General features: G+C 33.0%; 1 protein-coding gene across 4 annotated transcripts in view; it reads left to right on the top strand.

Moving 5' to 3' along the window:
* The window catches only part of LOC137831000 (uncharacterized), a 37,676-nt gene extending 27,484 nt beyond the window's left edge, over positions 1-10,192 (top strand). For 3 of the 4 annotated variants that reach the window (XM_068638470.1, XM_068638472.1, XM_068638471.1), the window contains 3 exons: positions 1,448-1,519; positions 9,138-9,203; positions 9,963-10,192. In XM_068638470.1, the coding sequence (XP_068494571.1) occupies positions 1,448-1,519; positions 9,138-9,203; positions 9,963-10,097 (273 nt within the window). In that variant the 3' untranslated portion in view covers positions 10,098-10,192. Of the gene's footprint in view, positions 1-1,447; positions 1,520-4,874; positions 5,012-9,137; positions 9,204-9,962 lie in introns of all 4 variants that reach the window. The other variant, XR_011084307.1, reaches the window with a different exon arrangement.
* The last annotated feature ends 9,872 nt before the right edge of the window (positions 10,193-20,064 follow it).

Raw genomic sequence — 20,064 nt, 5'->3', positions numbered from 1 at the left:
ATGGCTCTCATCAATTCCTTGGGATCATGGGGTCTAATTTGGTTGTGAATCTTGGACTATAACCCAACAAAGAAATATCCCAGCAACTGTTCATCTCCTGTTTGCGGTGCTTGTGATACTAACAATTCAAAGAACACAGATAAGAGAAAGAAAAACTTTGTTTTATTCCAGCACTGTTCAGAACTCACAAAAGAATTACAAAGGAATATAGTTCCTTTCACACAGGTTTGATCTTGTCAACTTTACACAACAAATCAACTAACCTCCACCCACACCAGGTTGGTCTTTATTTAAAGACCCCCCCTAACCACTTACTAACCCCCTTATCCCTTTTAAATTTCCTTCTATGATACACCCTCCATGTACTATCCTTATTTTCCTACCTAACAGTCAATAAGTTTTGTATACAAAATTGAAGAATTAAAATAGAGAGAAATCAAAGAACTTTATTGACCAGATCTTAAAAATGGTACAGAAGATGATGAACCTTTGTTACTAGGTTAGAAGATCATTACTAGAAAGGTATCCCTTATTTCTGACTAATAGAACTCAAGTCCCATGCCGTCAAGTAGATCTAACAGATTATTATATTAGACGGACCTTTCCCTATAACCGAAGTAAAAATCAAACAAAAAATAATCTGGAACAAGAATATCACTATCCAAACAAAGGGAAATTGTTAACTCGAAAAATATAGCCCTATTTGGTTTGAGAAAATATTTTCTGTTTCCAATTTTAACTTAAAAAATCCTGCCTTGTTCTCTTTGGTTTTGAATGGAATATTCTTAAAATACTTTTTTATTGTTTTCATCATTTCCTATGTATATCAAAAATGGAAACAAGTCTTATAACTCAATAAGAAATGAAAACATAAAATATATTGTTAAATAAAGCAGGCCCTTAAATTCTACTTTCCAAAATTTAGCTACCATAAAAAAATGGATCCCTATAATGAATTCATAAATTCTGGATTTTCAACAACTTAGGGTTTTTTGTCCTTTTTTATTAAAAAATTCTTATATTTACTAAAATAAGCAGATTTCTGCTGTTTTTTTTCTTGTTTTTGTCTAATATGCTTATTTTAATATTAAGCTGTTTTCTTATAAGCATCCTATCTATTTCTGAAGTATGTGATCATTTTAAAAGGTGTTTATTTGGAAAACATTTATTTTAAGTTTAAACAAACTGGTTTTAGTCTTTACAGCTACTTGATATCTCAAACTTACTTTTCTGAGTTTTTTACGCCTTCAGCATAATGGAAAAAAGGTTCCTCTATTAATAGCTTTTTGAGTAAATGTTTTTCATGCAAGTCTACGCACCAGTTTCATGTCAAATGTTGCTTATTTGAGTGATTGTCACGTTTCCATTTTACTAGTAAGGATCAACTGTATTGTACCTCATATCTGAAAATTTTGGTACTTTACAATAACTTGTCTCCTTTGTGCAGGATTTTGTGCTACCAGGATTTCAGTCTATTTTGCTTATGCTTGTGAATAGTATTATGGCCTTCTTTGCTGAGGTGAAAACCTAAACTTTCATGGTGATAGTTTGCTTTTTCTAGAAAAAATAATAAGAAATAACAACTTTCATAGTATAGACAATTGGTGTGATTAAATAATGGTCTTCTCATGCTGCTATTGAAATGAGGACTAACCAACCTTGTTTCTGTAGTGATAGATAGGAAGATGAAATAAGATAGAAAAAATGCCATTAAGAATGGTTCTGCTGCTGAGACTGATATAGACCCTGCACTTCATTAATACATGGTTCTGCTGTTCCGGTGAACTATATGGTTACTGTAGCACTTCTCAAGGGTTTTCTCACTTACTGTATATGCTTATGAAACAATAATTTATATTTGAACATAGCCTTATATGATATTTTCTTGTTTGAATTTTTAGAAGATTTATCTAGCCAGGAGAAAAAAGAAAGAGAGCTACTCAACTGTATAACCTTTGCAGGGTTGGAATTGGATATAGGCTAGGCTAGGCTAAGGCTCATCTTAAAACAAATGTGGCTTATTTTTTAAATTTGAATTCTGAGTTTTGTCTAATTACTAACGTAATGTGATTTTTAAAAAACCTAGATTGCCTTTCTAAAAGGTCTAGCATAACTTGAAAGCCTATTTAAATATATACTTTGTAATATGGAAGTTAAATAGGCTAATGGGGCAAATAATTTAAATCAAAACATCAAACCAGTGCAAATTTTTTATTGTCTTAGGATATTAAAGTAAACATTTAATATATTGAAAATATTAATCTAGGCGTTTTAGGCCCACAATGACTTTTTGGGTGGTGTAAATCCTGATCATTTGAGCTTAATGAGCTTTGAAAAGCCTTGGCCTAGATTATTTGCTAAATTGGTCTAGGTTGTGCCTAATATGGGCCAAGTTATAGGTTATGACCTATTTGTACTGGTATTTTGGAAGGTCGGTTTCTTTCACTAATTTGGGTTTCTTTTGGCCTTTCACTTTGTTTTCAAGATGTTCGTTGAAGAATCCCTGTGAAAATAACCAAAGTTCCATAGAAGTTGACCATGATGAATAGTTTGTCATTCAGTTTCTTTGTCATGATGATTGGAGTCCCAAAAATAGATAACACAGGACCAACAACTTTGAGGAGAAGAAAACTTAAATATGACTAGGATGACCAACAAAGCTTTCGAAATTGACATGTGAGAATTCCAACAAGTAGAATACAAACACAAATTAGAATGCTAAGAAGAATCAATGTTCTACTATGGATGGATTCAAAGCTTCATGATTTGTTGGGTTGGGTCATGCTTATTAGTAAGTGGGTTTATGTCTAAGTCAACCTTACAAAACCAACTTACAAGGTGAGGTTTGTACCCACTTATATACTGTAATTTGGTCTTATCTCAAGTCGATGAGGGATTTTCGACACACCTCCTCAACCTCATAATACCGGCTTATGAGGTAAGGTTTGCACCCACTTATATACAATAAAATGTCCTAATCTCTAGTCGATGTGGAATCTCTAACACACACCCCTCACTCTGAGAGTGACAACTCATGCGTGGGATAATATATTATGGGTGGTGCGATAACGGTCCAATAGCGGGTGGCCTGATAAGCCCAACAAACTCTCGCTAGGATAGGCTCGAAAATGACTCTAATACCATATTAAAAAGTGGACTTTAAGTTTAACTCAACCTCATAAAACCGGCTTATGAGGTAAGGTTTGCACCCACTTATATACAATGAAATGTCTTAATCTCTAATCGATGTGGGATCTCCAACAGACCCAATAGCGTGTGACACACGATAGGCCCAACAAACTCTAATACCATTTCTGCTCTCAAGAGTTGGAACACGAAGGAGTCGTGTTCTCAAGCTTTACATAGAAGGAACTTCCTCACTAGTTAAAATTTTATCCCTAACATGATCAAAACTTGGGTTCATAGCATGGAGGATCATAACAATATAAACCTTATCCAACTTCTTTTTTATCTCATCTAATGAATCAACCTCCAGTAACATCTTCAATTCTTCAACTACTAATTGAGCTTCAGCAATAAAAAACATTGTCATTATTAGTTTTCTTTAAAAAGGCCTATTGTTTAGCATAATCATAAAGATGTTGGATATCGTTTGCAAAAATATTTTGAGCCTTTTTCGAAAAGCGTTATAGGTCTTGAATGATCTAGTAGTACTCAAATTATTGGGTTCCATTGATTGCTATAGTAAAAAAGTAAGTTGATAATCAATTTTCTTCCACTATTGATCTTGATCTAATGGTACTTTACTTCCATCTTCATTTGGGTTATCATAAAAACCTTGGCCAAGGAACTAAAGTTCAATTAAAGTAGTTGATTTAGATTTTTTCATTTAGTTCCTCAAAGTTATAGTAGGAGTCCCACCAAAAAAGGTGGTAGTTCCCGAAGACATGTTGAAATAGGATAGAGGCAAGGAGGACAGAGGCAAACATTTCTATAAAGAGAAAATTTGAGTTGTAGGAGAGAGAAATTGTAAGGAAACGTTGACCCTCACACCAAACATCACCGATGCAGAGAAACAAGGAAAAAAAATGTGCTCATAAGGTGCCAACAAGTTGAATGACAATGGTCTAGATGAATTCCAATCACAAGAAGGTGTCATATGAGACACACGCACCTTGGCTTTGCTAAGAGAAGGACAGTGCGTGGTAGCATGTCTAACAGAGTTTGGTCATGTGACTAGTGGGGTTAGATTGTGCACCTCAAGGCGCACTAAACGGAAAACAAAACGATTGATAGTGGAAGATGGCAATGGACGGTGACCAAACGACGATTTCTTTGCCAAACAAGACAAAGACAAGCACATAGTTTAACTCAACCTCACAAAACCTGCTTGTAAGGTGTGGTTTCCATCCTTTATATATTGTAATTTGGTCTTATCTTTATAGTCAATGTGAGATCTCTAACACATCTCATCACATTATGGACTAAACATCTAGAGTGTGGGACTACATATTTGTGGGTGGCCAACAACGACCTGATAGCGTGACACACGAGAGACCCAACAAACCTCACTAGGATAGGCTCTTATACTATATTAGTAAGCATTTATGCCTAACTCAACATTAAAATAGTTTGTAAAGGGAGGTTTGCATGCATTTATATACTATAATTTGGTCTTATTTTTAATCAATGTGAAATCTCCAACAATGCTTAACAAAGTGCACCAAGTCTTTAGTTCGACGGTGAAATCACATGAGACCAATGATGGACAACTAACTAGATGAAAAGTGTTAAAATTGTGTCCTCTAGGTTTACACAAACTCTTAGCAAAGGCTATTAAATGAGTTTTTCTAGTCCAAAATGAAAACCAGTCTGACATTGTTCTGCCACCTCTCCTTACCTACGAATGCAAGATGTGGAAAGACTCTCCTACTCTTTATAAAGTCTCATGATTCAAATCCTCCTCCAACAGCTTCCCTTGCCATGGATCGTTTTCCATCAACTCTTTCACATGACTCCACTTCAGTTTGACATATTGCTCTTAGAAAAGGTATTTGATCTAATCGTAATCCATATCCTATTTATAATTGAGTTATCATCATCTATCTCCATCATATTCTTTCGTTTTTTCTTTGTTTGTCATCATTGTTCCTAATTATTAAAATAAAGGAAACGAGAAAATAGGATAAATCCCTTGTGTCTAATTAGCACATAGGGTTATGTTTATATAGAGAAAAAACATGCAAAAAATATGGGCTAAGCCCATTACATGGATAGAAACATCTAACATATCTAGAAATATTTAACACTCCCCCTCAAGCTGGTGCATATAATTTTATGTACCCAACTTGTTACAAATATAATCAATCTTAGGCACTCATAAGGATTTAGTAAAAATGTCTGCTAATTGATCATTTGAATTAACAAACTTGGTCTTGATATTTGCCTACACAACCTTTTCTCGAATAAAATGACATTTGATCTCAATATGTTTGGTCCTTTCATCAAAAACGGGATTTGAGCTAATATGAAAAACAACCTAGTTGTCACATATAAGTGTCATTTGATTGACCTCTCCAGATGGTAATTCTTTAAGTAATTGTTTAAGTCAAATAAGCTCACGAGTAGTTGAGGTCATAACTTTATATTCTTTTGCACTAGATCTCACCACAACACTTTGTTTCTTGCTCTTCCAAGAGATCAAGTTATCACCAATGGAGACACAATATCCAAAGTGGATCAGCATCTGAATAATAGACGATTTTAGTATGCTTATTGTCATCATATAGCAAACCTTGTCCAAGAGAGCCTTTAATGTAATTTCAGTATATGAATTACTGTATTCCAATTATTTTTGCATGGGGAATTAAGAAATTGACTCACCACAGACTCCAAAAGAAATATTAGGACAAGTAACAGTAAGATAATTCAATTTTCCAACTAATCTTCTGTACTTCTCAGGATTTGAGAGAGGATCCCCTTGATTGGGTGGAAGTTTTGCATTGGGATCCATGGGTGTATCAACAATTTTCGAATTCATCAACCCAATTTCTTCCAAAATATCCAATGCATATTTCCTTTGAGAGATAACTATACGAGCATTGGATTGTGTTACCTCAATCCCTAAAAAATATCTGATTTTGCCAAGATCTTTGGTTTGAAAGTGGTGAAAAAAGTGTTGTTTTACTTGTGAGATGTCATAATGATCATTGCTTGTAAGAACCATGTCATCAACTTAGACTACTAGATAAATACACCCAACACTCGAGTGACAATAAAAAAACTAAGTGATATGCCTCACTGCGAGTCATACAACACTGTTGAACAACATTACTAAATTTTCCAAACGAAGTCTGAGGAGATTGTTAGAGGCCATATAAAGACTTAGGTATATCCTAATAATGAAGATTCTAGTTGGTCTATTGTCATTCAAAAAAGTACTCGCTTTATGCACAATCCTCATCCTTTTTACAATTTTCTAAGGTATCATCGTTTGTCCCCTTCCTATTGTTCTTTTATCTTCTTTGTATCTTCCATTACCGTTCCTTAAAATATGAAAGAGGCACTTGATCATCCCAAATGGCGACATGTCATGATTGTTGAAATGTGGGCTCTTGAACATAATGGTACGTGGGACTTAGTTCCTCTTCCACCAGGACAAAGGGTTATTGGTTGTCATTGGGTTTATGGAATTAAAGTTGGCCAAATGGTGAAGTTGATCGTCTTAAATCTAGATTGGTGGTAAAAGGATATAATAATATTTATGGCCTTAATTATGGTGAAACTTTTTCTTCCAAGGCAAAATGACTATTGTGCATCTCTTATCTGTTGTGGTAGCTATATGTCATTGACTTCTCCATCAATTAGATATAAAAAATGTTTTCCTTCAAGATTATCTAGAAGAGGAGATTTACATGGAGTAGCTTCCTAGATTTGTTGCTCAGGGGTGTTGTCTGCTTGGCTTGTAAGTGTTAAGAAGTGGACTTTAACCCGGACTCAACCTTATAAAACCGACTTATAAGGTGAGGTTTGCACCCACTTATAAACTATGAAATGTCCTAATCTCTAGTCGATGTGGGATCTCCAACACACACCCCTCACGTCGAGACTACCAACTCGTGCATGGGATTATATGTTATGGGTGACCCGATAATGGCTCGATAGCGGGTGGCCTAATAAGCCCAACAAACACTTGTTAGGATAGGTTTTAAATGGCTCTAATATCATATTAAGAAGTGGACTTTAAGCCTAACTCCACCTCATAAAACTGGCTTTATATGGTTGAGTTCGGCTTAAAGTTCACTTCTTAATAGTAAGTGTTGCATAATCAGGAGAATTATGTTATAATTAAGTGCAGATTCCATTTTATATTTATTAGGACAGATTTGTTAGTGATTTGATTTTATTTGATTTGTACAGCTTTAAACACCCATTATTTCTGGCTTTCATTACCTATTATTTCTTTCCTTAATTAGGTTGTAAAACAGTCTATAAATAGAGACTCTAATCACATTTGTAAAATATCTCAGAAATATATTTCATCTATTTCTTTCTACTGTAAGTTACATCGGTCTTTCTATGGTCTCAAGCACTCCTCGTGCTTGGTTTGGAAAATTCGGTTACATTGTTCAAACTTTTGGAATGAAACACTATAAGGCAGATCATTCAATTTGTATTGTCATACCCCTCCTCGAAAATGAGTTTACTTAATTGTGCATCTTGATGACATAGGTATTATAGGGAATGACTCTCCTAGAATCTCGTAGCTATAAAAATTAATGATAGATCAAGGTGCATCTCTCTTTGACATAGAGAGATACATAAGACTTGTTGAAAAGCTTATTTATCTAAGTTGAAAGAAATAAATGAAATGTATTTCTAATGTGATTTACAAATGTGATTACATTCTCAATTTATAGACTGTTTACAACCTAATTAAGGAAGGAAATAATAGGTAATGAAAGCAAGAAATAATGGGTGATTAAAGATGTACAAATCAAATAAAATCATATCACTAACAAATTTGTCCTAATAAATAGATAATAAAATCTGCACTTAGTTACAAAATAATTCTCCTGATTATGCAACAATCTCACTATTACTAGACCTAATATATCTCTTCCAGTGGGTGTTGTAACTCAATTTATGAAAAATCCTTGTACCGATCATTGGGATGTTATCATCTGCATCTTAAGATACCTCAAAAAGGCTCCAGGACAAGGTCTGTTGTACAAAGATAAAAGGGATACCCAAATTTCTGGTATTTTGATGCCAGTATCTCCTATGGATAGACGCTCTACTACTGGATATTGTTTTCATTCGAGGCAACATTATTTCTTGAAAAAGCAAGAAACAAAATGTGGTTGCCCGATCTTGTGTTGAAGGTGAATATGACATCTCTCAGTTGTGAACTTGTGTGGGTGAAACAATTTCTTCAAGAATTAAAATTCTGTGAGATACAACAAATGAAGTTGTATTGTGATAATCAAGTAGCTTTCCACATTGCGTATTGCCTCTAACCTTGTATTCCATGAGAGGACCAAACACAAACTTGAATGTTGTTTTTATTTGAGAGAAGATGTTGTCTAAAGAAGTTTGTACTGAGTTTGTTGAATCCAATGATCAACTAGCAGATGTGTTAACAAAATCCCTAAGAAGACCTCAAATTCAACTTATATATTCCAAGCTTGGCACATACAATCTGTATGCTCCAGCTTTGAGGGGGTCTTAGAATAATTTATCTTGGTTATATAACTTGTTTAGATAGGTTTAGTGGTATTCCCCTAAAAGTTGTTTTGCTTATTAGCATTAATTACCTAGATATAGCCTTTTCTTGTACCTCTTGGTATTCCTGATGTAGTTTTCTTGTATAAATAACAAGGATCAACTAAGAGATCATCAATCTCTCTTTTTATCATACTTTCAGTCTTAAAGTAATACCAACTGGAAAAAAGATCAAACTCTATGAGGTAAAAGATTTTATTGAATTGATTCTATGAAACACTACATCAGTCACCCTCTATAGAGAATTCTAACCCTAAAGTAATAATTACAAAGAAATCTCTAGAATCCTCTACCAGCACATATCCTGTTGTAGCTTCTCTACTATATTTCTCCTGAATCAACATGCAACATACCTCTACTAGTTGATGGTATTGTAACTAAATCTTTTGCAGGTCTTGTTAGCACGTGGACTGCAACTTGAGAGAACTGGTAAAGTTGCCAATATTCAGTACTTGGAGGTATACTTCTCCCTCAACAGCTGGTTGTTCTCTTTTTTCTTTTTCTCATTTGACTGTTAACAACTAAGTTTTTATATCTTTGAGATCCTAACTAATTCAGAAATCAACAACAAAGGTGCATTTTGTCATTAGCATGTATGTAAGTGTGACTTGGTTTCTTTCTTTGTCACTTCCTAAATCTACACTTACACCTTCTTTTTATGTCACATGGAAGGTGTGACTTATCTTTATACATTTGCACCTTTTATACTTATATCTATACCTTCCTTTATGTTTTACTAAAAAGTAATTACAACAAGAGGCATTCAATGATGCTTAGTTGGCCCAGATCTTCTATGTGTGGGGCTTGAGTTGAAGCTTGACTTGTATTTGGGTTTGGGCTTGGGCCTCTGCCATACAAAAGGCCTTTGCAATATTTGGCTCTTGAATACGGAAGAGTGCAAAAAGTTCATTTTCCACATACCAAATTATTTAAAGGAGAATGGTTGCATTACTGCATATATTTTTTCCATTTTAGTATTTTAGGATATCTTACTTGGATCAATATTAAATAAGTCATCATATACTCTAATAGATATTGAGGTGTTGGTTTTGGAACAACAATTTGAGACAACTTAACCCTTACCAGCATATGATTTATATCTTAACACACTCAGTAGTATCAAATCCTGTGCAAATTTACATGGTAATGCTTTTGTGGAGTATTCCATGAATTGGAGTACTAATTGTGGGTGATTAAGAGTGGTTCCATCTTTTCAGGCAGCCCTAAGGCAATTGTGGAGCCTTGCTTTGACAAGAGTGGTTCCATCTTTTGATCGCCTCGTCGGTGTTTCACTTATTGTTATCTCTGTAAGTTGCACCATGTATATTGGACCTGATAAGGAGATGGAATGATATAGATTTCAGCGATGTAGTTGCCAGCTTATATGACGATATAATCATTTCTTATATTCAACTTGTTTATATAAACTATAGTCTTAATTGGTTTATTTAACGCTTTATCCCTTGTTTTGTTCTTATTTAGCTGCGTCAGTCTTCAGATTATGCATTCCCTTTTTTTTAATTAAGGTTTAACATGGGCATCATTATGGAACTATGGAAAGTTCAAACATCTAACCCATTTTTCTTTTAAATTCCATGGAACAATTCCCACCCTATCAGAAGCTTGTTTATTAAGGACTCACTCCCATTCCGACCAAAACTTGTTCCAACCTTTACTTTCTGCATGTTAAATTAGCAAAATAGCCACCATCAATTTTGAATCCAACTCTTTGCAATGTCATTATAAGCTATAAAATTCAAACACATTCTTCAAGCTTTTGAAGGCTTTTACTTCCTGCACTCCTCATTTTTAACATACATCCCACAATTGAGTAAAATAACTGAATTGCCCTCCGTCTTCTTCTCCCTTATTGCAACTCATCAACATTGTTGCAGAAGAAGAGGAAGAGAAGAAGGAGAACGTTGTAGTTAGAAGAAGAGTAAAAAGAAATCTTGTTTTAGAAAGCTTGTTCTAGAAAATTCAAACTGGAATATACATTCTGAAAATTGTTCTCGAAAGCTTGTTTTAAAATATATTTCATGTGATTCAAATATTTTATTCCAAAAATCTTATCATGTTTTAGCAAATGTATTCTAGAATGTATGTCATGATTTTTTGAAAAACGTATTCCAAATTTTTTTTATAGAATATGCTTAAGAAAAATAGTCCATTTTAAAAATTGTTGGAATACATGTTATAAAAAGGAAGGATGTAGGAAGTAAAAGCCTTTTTTTGAAATGTCATTATAATAAGATATGAGAAGTCGAATCCATTCTCCTTGTGACCCTCGAAAATTTTCTTTAAAAGTTCTATCAATTTTTCATTTAATACTCTACGAGATTTTCTTAATATTAAATTTGACTTTAAATTATTTTAAAATAGAAAAATCAAAAGCTATATTATTCCTTATTCCCTTTTAAAATAGAACCTGACAAAGTATAATAGTAAAGGCTTGCTGGATAGTTAAAACATATGCTTTCAAATTCCTTTTATTGTGCTTACGATTGTTTGCAACTCAGCTGCTAGATTATTATGAAGCATGTTGTTGAGACCAGAACTATCCACTTTCGGTTAGAACCACTCACCTTTTCTTAACGGATGAAGTTTTTAAGATAACAAATCTAAATAAATCCTTAAATATTATTGCATACTATCATATTATGCTCATAAAGTTTCTAATGTTTGTTTTAGCAAGTAATACCATTAGAGCTTCGTCATTAAATTCAAGTAAGACAATCTCTCTTTTATTCAATCTTTGTTAATAATTTGTTTGTGCTAAATATTTGTAATCACAAACTATTATTTCTAATAACAAAATGGGTGGTGATACTTTACAACATATATTAAAATACATCCATTCCACATTCCAATAAATTATTATTCTAATTATATTTATTTTATTTTTTAATTTAAAATATTATTATATTATTATAATTAGTTGTCAAATTAATGTTATTTATTATTTTTGTGTCAAAAGAAACTATTCTTATAGGGGCTTTGAAGTAAATAACTCTTCTTCATCTCCTCCTTACTGCCTTCTGGTATCTTGTTGACAACTTTGGGCTTCTAATTATTAGGCTAGTTGACTTAGACTATCTTTTAGCTAGGTAGACTTGGCTCTCTCTACTTAGTGGACTTAGTCTTCTCTCGGCTAGGTGGACTTGAGCTCACTGGGTGGATGTACCTGCAAGGTGCTCTAATGATAAAGTTAGAATCAGAGTCAGAATCAGTTTGATTAAGCTCTAATTTCATAAAAAAATACTCTACTTATCTGTTAATCAGATTACCTATTTATAGTGCTCATTATTGAGTTTTTATTAACTTTATTGGAATTTTACTTTTTACACCTTACAATTACTAAATGTGTTTTTAAAGCATTGGGCATTGATATAATGTTATAACTGTTTTATTATTTCTTTATCTTTTTCTAATTTTATTGACCTATCGGCCTCTCGATCTTTTGGTCATGTATTCTCCTAACCAGTACAGAAACTTTTCATAACAAAATATAGTGAGTAGGCTTTTTTTATTATACATGCTTAATACAATCCTCATTATCCAACACATTACTTTTGCATATAAAGAAATTAACGATTTTAATGTTAAAAAAATATTTACATTTGGAAATTAATTATTGGAAGTGAATACAAAAGGAAATATCTTGGCTTGTTGTTACTAAAAAAAAATATTGCATATATTCATGTAATATTTACTTGTTTTTACATTTAACATCCAAAAGGAAATGTAATCTTTCATTTCTAACTCTCGACATATGAGAGTATATCAAGTCATATCAATATAAAAGGATTTACAATCATATTGTCAAATATAAAGAGATATCGTTAATGAAGGTTAAACCAAACAATGATCATATTCTTAAAGATTACAATTGACCAAAGATTCAAGATCTCATTACTAAGCTAAAAAAGCATACAAAAGAAAATTGACTTATAAGTTTAAGTGGGAATTGTTCTTTGTGGGAAGTGTGAAACTTATGTATTCTTTATTATGTGAAGTTACTCGCCTTATGAGAATTCTTGCTATATCTTTTCTTTGAGAGTTATCTTTACTACTTTCTACATTATGTGTTTATTTACCCATCTTATAATCAAGTTTTTATCAGTGAAATCCTTTAAGAAGTTTCTTAAAGTAGAACTAGGAATAGCCCAAGTGTTGTGGGTGAACTAGTATAAATTTGAGTTGTTGTTTCTTAGATGTGTCGCAACCGAAGTCACGACAGGACGATAAAATGATCTTTGTATAAGTATAGAAGAGTCACCTCTAGAGTTACGAAAAACCTTAAAAGAAACAGGTCTTAAAATCATATTTGGGTTCGGGAGTCGATTACATGTAAGGAATGTGTTAGAACCCTATGACATTCGTATCTTTAATTAAATGTGAAAAACGAATGTAGTTTTTTAATGTTTAATTTTCCACCAAAAATGAAACAAAATGCATAACAAAGAAAATATTTTTGAAATTTTTTATTTGGATGCGATAAAGATTTACATTATTTCTACGTATTTTTATCAATGGAAAAACAAGCTTTATGTAATTCTTTGAAAAAAGATTTTTTCTATTGACATACTTTTAAATTTTTTAAATTTTGATAGTTTTTAGATTTTTGTATTTTTTCATAATTCACGTTTATTAGAGTATACGGTAATGTGAACGACTATGCTTAATATATTTATGAATCATAACAAAGTGTCAACTATTCATTAATATTGCACATTGTTTCATGAATTTTCTTTAGGAGAAAATCTATTTTTAACTTTTATATCAGAATAATGTATAAGGTGATACATGTTGAACCTTCAGTCGCGACAGATTTTTAAAATAAAACTAAATTTTTCTAAAAATGTAGTATAAGGTCAACCTAAGTCGAATCTCCAAAGACGTATCTCTTGTGTTATATTTTCATTGTTTTTATTCCCATCGTACAAATTAAAATTGGGGGAAAGAAAATAATTAAAATTGGAATGTAAAAGGAAATAGAAAAGTAAAGCAAAATGAAGACTACATCGTCTATAGATTGTTGTGTAATGGACCATCTAGCAACAATTGAGAATATAAAGACTAAACTGTCAATGGCCAAATATTAAAAATATAAAAGTAAATTGCAGTGTAAACTAAAGACAAGAAAAATGAAAAAAAATAATGAATTACAATTGTTAAATCATCTAGTCTACAATCGGTTATTAGACTGTCTAACAGTTGTTATTGAGAGTAACACAAGTTGTGCAAAAGGGTCTACTCACAACTATTAAATCATCTAGTTAGCAATTGCTAACTAGACCATCTAATGGTTTTACAAAGAGAGAGTGGGAGAGAAAGAGAGCGAGAGCGTTAAACGTAAATTCCAATAAAAGTAAATGTCAAAAACTTAAATTGCAAAAATTGTAAATGATTGAAATATAAAGTGCAGGAAAAGTAAATTGCAAGGGATGTAAATGGGAGGAAAATTAAAGTGCAAAAATGTAAAATAGAGCATCACGGGAATGTAAATTGCAATTGAATCAAACTGAAATCGAAATGAACAGAACTTGTAAATTCAAAATGTAAAGTGCAGAAGCTTGAGCGAATGAGAACTAAAACAAAATGAAAACAAAAAGAGCAAAATTTAGGATAGTGATGAAAAACAGGGACCTAGTTAGTAATCTTTAAATTCAATTTGCAAGAGACTCAAATCTATAATCCTTGTTACTGAAGAAAACACAACCAATAGATTTGTATAATCTTAAAAAACTACTCTAAATTAAAAATAGTTTCCAAAATATTTTGTGGTTCTCTATTTTGCTTATATTTTAATCTATAGAAGGAGTCTAAGTGAACATTTAAGTCATCATAGACAAGTCTTAAGTATTCGTAAAGAACATCACATCTTTGCCAAATTGGATAATTGTACCTTTTACAAAGAAAATGCAATATTCCTTGGTTCAAGGTTGGTAAGGAAGGTGTTCAGGTTGATCTTGAGAAAATAAAGGTTATCTAAGAATGGCTCGCCCCTAAAATTGTAGTAGATGTATGAAGCTTTCATGGTTTAACAAGTTTCTATAGGAGATTCGTAAAGGACTTATTTATCATAGTTATACCTCTTAATGAACTTCTTAAGAAGGATATTCCTTTCATACGGATGAAATACAAGAACAATCTTTTAAAAAACTAAAATATATGTTAATCCATTCACCCCTTCTATCTAGGTTCACAATCACTGTTTAATAATAGATTCCTAAACCTTGGCCCAAAAGATTGTTTAGTGTGCCATCCAAAAAACAATAGCTTGGATCAGATCTAGTCTTATCAATGCGCTAAATTCAATCCACACTAAAGTTGTGTTTGGATTGAGGAGTGGATTTATGGGGAGGAGAGAGAGTGGATTTGTGAGGATTAGAGAGGATGTGTGAGGTTGTTTGAATTGAGGAATGATAGAGTAGATTTGTGAGGATGATTTATTGAAATTTGTAAGTGATGTGATACTTGGGAGAGAATATAGAAATTATTTTAAAGGTGTAAAATGTAAGTTTACAAATTTATCCTTGTTATTAAAAAATATTTGAATAATGAATTACGATATATTTTTTTGTAGGTTTGAGTTAATTAAATTTTTCTAATATATAATATCCATAATTACTTGTATTTTTTAATAAAAAAATAAAAATTATAATAGAAAATATTTTTGCGTTAAATTGAAATAAATTTATTATATATTAAAATTTATGAAAATAATATTTATTATTGTATACATTTGTTATTTTATATAATTATATGTTTGGTTGATATTATAGTTTTATTTTATTATTTTCATTATTTATAATTATATGTTGTTATTAATAGTATAATTAAATATTTTCGAAATTGTTAAATAAATTTATGTAATATTTAATTTTGTATCTTGTAATAAAATGCATCCACAAGGGTATTTGGGTAAAATGCAAGAATCCTACATGTAATCAACAAAAATCTCTTCATTTGTGTGAAGAATTAAAAAAGGTTTTCACTCTCTCTCATCCACTTCCCCACTCTCAAAACCACTTAAACAAACACAAGAAACACTCACTCCCCCTTCCCTCCTCATTGCACATATTGGGAAACAAACACGTCATAATTAAGGCAATGTTTCGTCACCACTTTTCACTACCAAATTCCTAAACCTTGACCCAAAACATTGTTCAAAGTGCCACACAAAAATAATTAGTTTTGATCAAGCCTAACCTTATCAACATATCAGACTTAACCCATACTCAATGAGATATTGTTCACAATCGTTGTTCGCCATTAGATTATTGAATCTTGGACACAAAATATTATTTAGTTTGCCTACCAAAAGCAATGACATAAATCAGATATAGCCTTATCAATGCACCATAATCAATCTATCCTAAATGGGACATTATTGCTCACCATTATTCATTATTAGATTCTTGAACCTTGACCCAAAACATATTTAGTGTATTAAAACAACAACCTAGATTAGGTCTCCTTTTATTAATGCACCATATTCCAGCCACACTTATGCTTTGTTTGGATTACATAGTGAAAATGTGAGGGTGTGAGAGAGTGGAATCGTGAGGAATTGAGAAGAAAGTTTGGTGTGTTTGTATTGGGGTATGTTAGAGTGGATATGTGAGGAAAGTTTACTTGAGTTTATGAATGATGTGATGGTTGTTAACAATCGTTGTTCACCATTAGATTCTTGAATCTTGGACCCAAAATATTATTTTGTGTACCTCCCAAAAGCAATGACAAGAATCAGATATAGCCTTGTCAATGCACCATAGTCAATCTATCCTAAATGGGACATTATTCCTCACCATTGTTCACTGTTAGATTCTTGAACCTTGACCCAAAACATATTTAGTGTGTCAAAACAACAACCTAGGTCTCCTTTTATTAATGCACGAGATTCAAGCCATACTTATCCTTTGTTTGGATTGGGGAGTGGAAATGTGAGGGTGTGAGAGAGTGGAATTGTGAGGATTTGAGAATAAAGTTTGGTGTGTTTGGATTGGGGTATGTTAGAGTGGATGTGTGAGGAAAGTTTACTGGAGTTTGTGAATGATGTGATGGTTGGTATGTGATTTATAATTTTTTTAAAAGGTATAAAATATAAATTTACAATTTTATCCTTGTAATAAAAAATATATAAATAATAAAATATGAGGAGTTTATGTATATATTTTGCTTAATTATAATTTTTTAAATTATTTATAGTACCATAGAATAATTATTTTAAGAAAAAACACGAATAATTACTTTTATTTATTTCTTTAACAATATTATTAAATATTTAATACAAATAAGTTAATTATTATTGGTAATATTATTTTTAATAAATTTATTTAATTGTTATTATTATTTTAAATTTATATTTATTATCATTATTATAAAAATTATTTTAATCAATATTGTTCTTGCTGGTTTACCTCGGTCGGCCCCTAACAATGGTTGTTATCTCCCTTTGTCTTTGTCGTAGATTCCAACAGAGGGTGTTCTAACTATTGATTACACTCTGACGATCAAGTCAGTGAGAGCACTTATATATTATAATGTAGTGTAAATAGCGTAGAGTCAACTTACCTAATGGTTAGGGTCTTAGGGCCCCTTTATAGTAGCCGTCAAGCATTGATAAATGCATATGTTATATGATAATATTCTCCCTTATATTTTGAGATTGTATTTGTTGTAGAGTATCGTCTCTGACTAGGTCTCTTTTCTTTCTTCTCCTTCCAACAACTAACTCAAATCAGATAAAATCTTCTTTTGGTGTTTGGGTCATGTCAAAAATGAAAGTGGACGCTTTCTTAAAGACACTGGGCCTTATCATGTTTGGGCCGATTTCTAGAATTACGGTATGCTCAACAGGTACCCCTCTAACTGATGGGCCAGGGGCCCAAATGTTTAGACTACGTACCTGGCATGCTCTGATCGGATCGTACACCGAACATGCTGACCAGGACACAGCCCCCAGCCTTAAGCCGAGCGAAGCAAGGCGAAGAGGATATAATGAGATGAAGAGGTAACGTCAGTGACAAGACATTTTGCCAGAGGGTAGGTTTCGCACGGGTTTCGAAGCGCCTTTGGGTGAAATGGCCATTCTTAGAGGCGTACACGTCGCTAACATCAACGGTCCTTATTTGGTGTCGTCTCACTTCCCTTACACTTTCAAAAAGCTTTATTTTAACTTCTACCTTCGTTCCTTGCTTAAGAGAAAAGAAAACCTTTGTCCTCTGCGATTGTGCCTCCTCTGTCATGTTGGTTATCGAGTATGTGCAATCCCCTCCTCGTTCTATTTTTCCTGAGTTTACACTATGTTTGAGATTCTTTGGTGTTTGTTTATCGTTTCTAAGATTAGGATTTGTCATTTGTTTCTAGGTTGAGATTCATGTTCGTTCTTGTTGAAGTTGTTCTTGTCTAGTCTTTCGGTGTGTTTGTGTGCAAAAAGTTTTCCTAAATGAATTATGCATCCCTCTATCCCTGGGCCAAAAAGGAACTTCTTAAGGAAACCTCCATCTACACCACCCACTTAAAAATAAAGGAACTAAGAGAATATAGAGGGTTAAGTAAAATGCAAGAACGACAGTTAAAGTAGTTGAGTGTGGAGAGGACAAGCCTGTATGTTGTGATGGGTCCTCCATCCAAGGTCTTTAGTTGATATGCTCCATTTTTTAGTGCCTCCACTACTCGGTAAGGGCCTATCCGTTTTGGGGACAACTTATTCTCGAGTTGGTAAGGGTGAGCCTTGCGAAGCACAAGGTCAGAGACTCTAAATTGTCTTTGGTTCACTTTAGTTTTAAACCTTTGCCCTACTCTCATTTTCAATGCTTCAGAGGCGAAATTCCAAACTCTTGATGAATCTTCGAATATTTCTACAGGTATCATGAAATCGGTCCCATATACCAGATTGAACGGTGTTTCTCGAGTTGTGGATTGCGAAGTAGTATGATATGTCCACAGGATGCGAGGAACTTCCTCTGCCCATCCTCCTTTAGCCTTCTTGAGTCTTTTTCTCAAGCCTCTTAGTAGGATTCTATTAGTTGATTCAGCTTAGACCATTGATTTGTAGGTGTTCCACTGACGTGAATATTTGTTTGATACCTAACTCTTGACACATATTTCCGAGCTGGAAACTAGAAAACTGGGTCCCTTTATTTGATACGAGATGTCGAGGTACACCAAATCGACACACAACACTTTTCCACATGAAATGTTGGATTTTCTAAACTATTATCTGAGCGGCTGCCTCGGCCTCAATCCACATGGTGAAGTATTTGATGGCTATGACCAAATACTTCATCTGGCATATGGCTAAAGGGAAAGTTCGAAGAATGTCAATTCCCCATGTGTGGAAATGCCATGGGCTGGAGATCAAGCGTAATACCTCTGGGGGCAAGTGGCTCCAATCGGCATGCTTTTGGCATTGTTCACATCTTTTCACATAATCCATGCAATCTTCCTTTATCGTCAGCCAATAATAACTTGCACGGATTGCCTTCAGCGATAAGGCTCATCCTCAAATGTGGCTTTCACAAATGCCCTCGTGGAGTTCGGACATTACTCAAGCGCACTAGTCGCCACTTATGCATGTAAGCAACGGGTGCGTGAAACCATTGTAGAACCAAGTGTGTTCAAGCTTTGAAGAATCCACAACCCTTTGAAGGTTGATGAAGGGTTGGATGTGCTTGTTGTTGCTAAGTTGTCTTTTATATAGGATTTGGGGTAGATTTCATGTGTAATTCACTCTTGATTGAATCCAAAGCATAAGCATTCTCAATCCTTTTAAAAGAAAAGTGTTTTTCAAACTAAGTGAAAAATAACCTGTTTTTTTGTCGAAACAACCGATTGTTTTATACTTAGGTGTTTTTAGAAATGTTGAAAACTGTTTTCAATGGTTGACTTGCTGTCAAACCAAAACAACCGATTGATTCGTGGAAACAACCGATTGTTTGTTTTGGGACCATAACAGAAAACTGTTTTGTGCTTTGACTGAGCATTAAATGATTTTCTAACTGTTTATGCTCCAGTTTTTAATGCTTTGACCAATCTTTAAATGCAATTAATAGTTTGTTAAGATTATGCAACAAACAACTTTGTTTTAAATACAAAAAAACAGATTTGTGTTTTTCAACTGATTTGAGATTTGAAAAGTTGAGAATTGCTTAGAGATTGCATTGATCAAAGAGTGAGAGATAGGATTTTCATCTTGTATTGATTTCATATTTGTTCTGTAACAAGTGTAATCATTTGTATCTTTTGAAAGAAACTTTTTGTGTATTGTTGAGAAGTGTTGTGTGTTCTTGAGGGGATCAAGATCAGCAT

This window comes from Phaseolus vulgaris, chromosome 6 (assembly GCF_000499845.2).
Source record: "Phaseolus vulgaris cultivar G19833 chromosome 6, P. vulgaris v2.0, whole genome shotgun sequence".
Lineage (NCBI taxonomy): Eukaryota > Viridiplantae > Streptophyta > Magnoliopsida > Fabales > Fabaceae > Phaseolus > Phaseolus vulgaris.
This window is presented reverse-complemented; position numbering and strand designations above follow the sequence as displayed.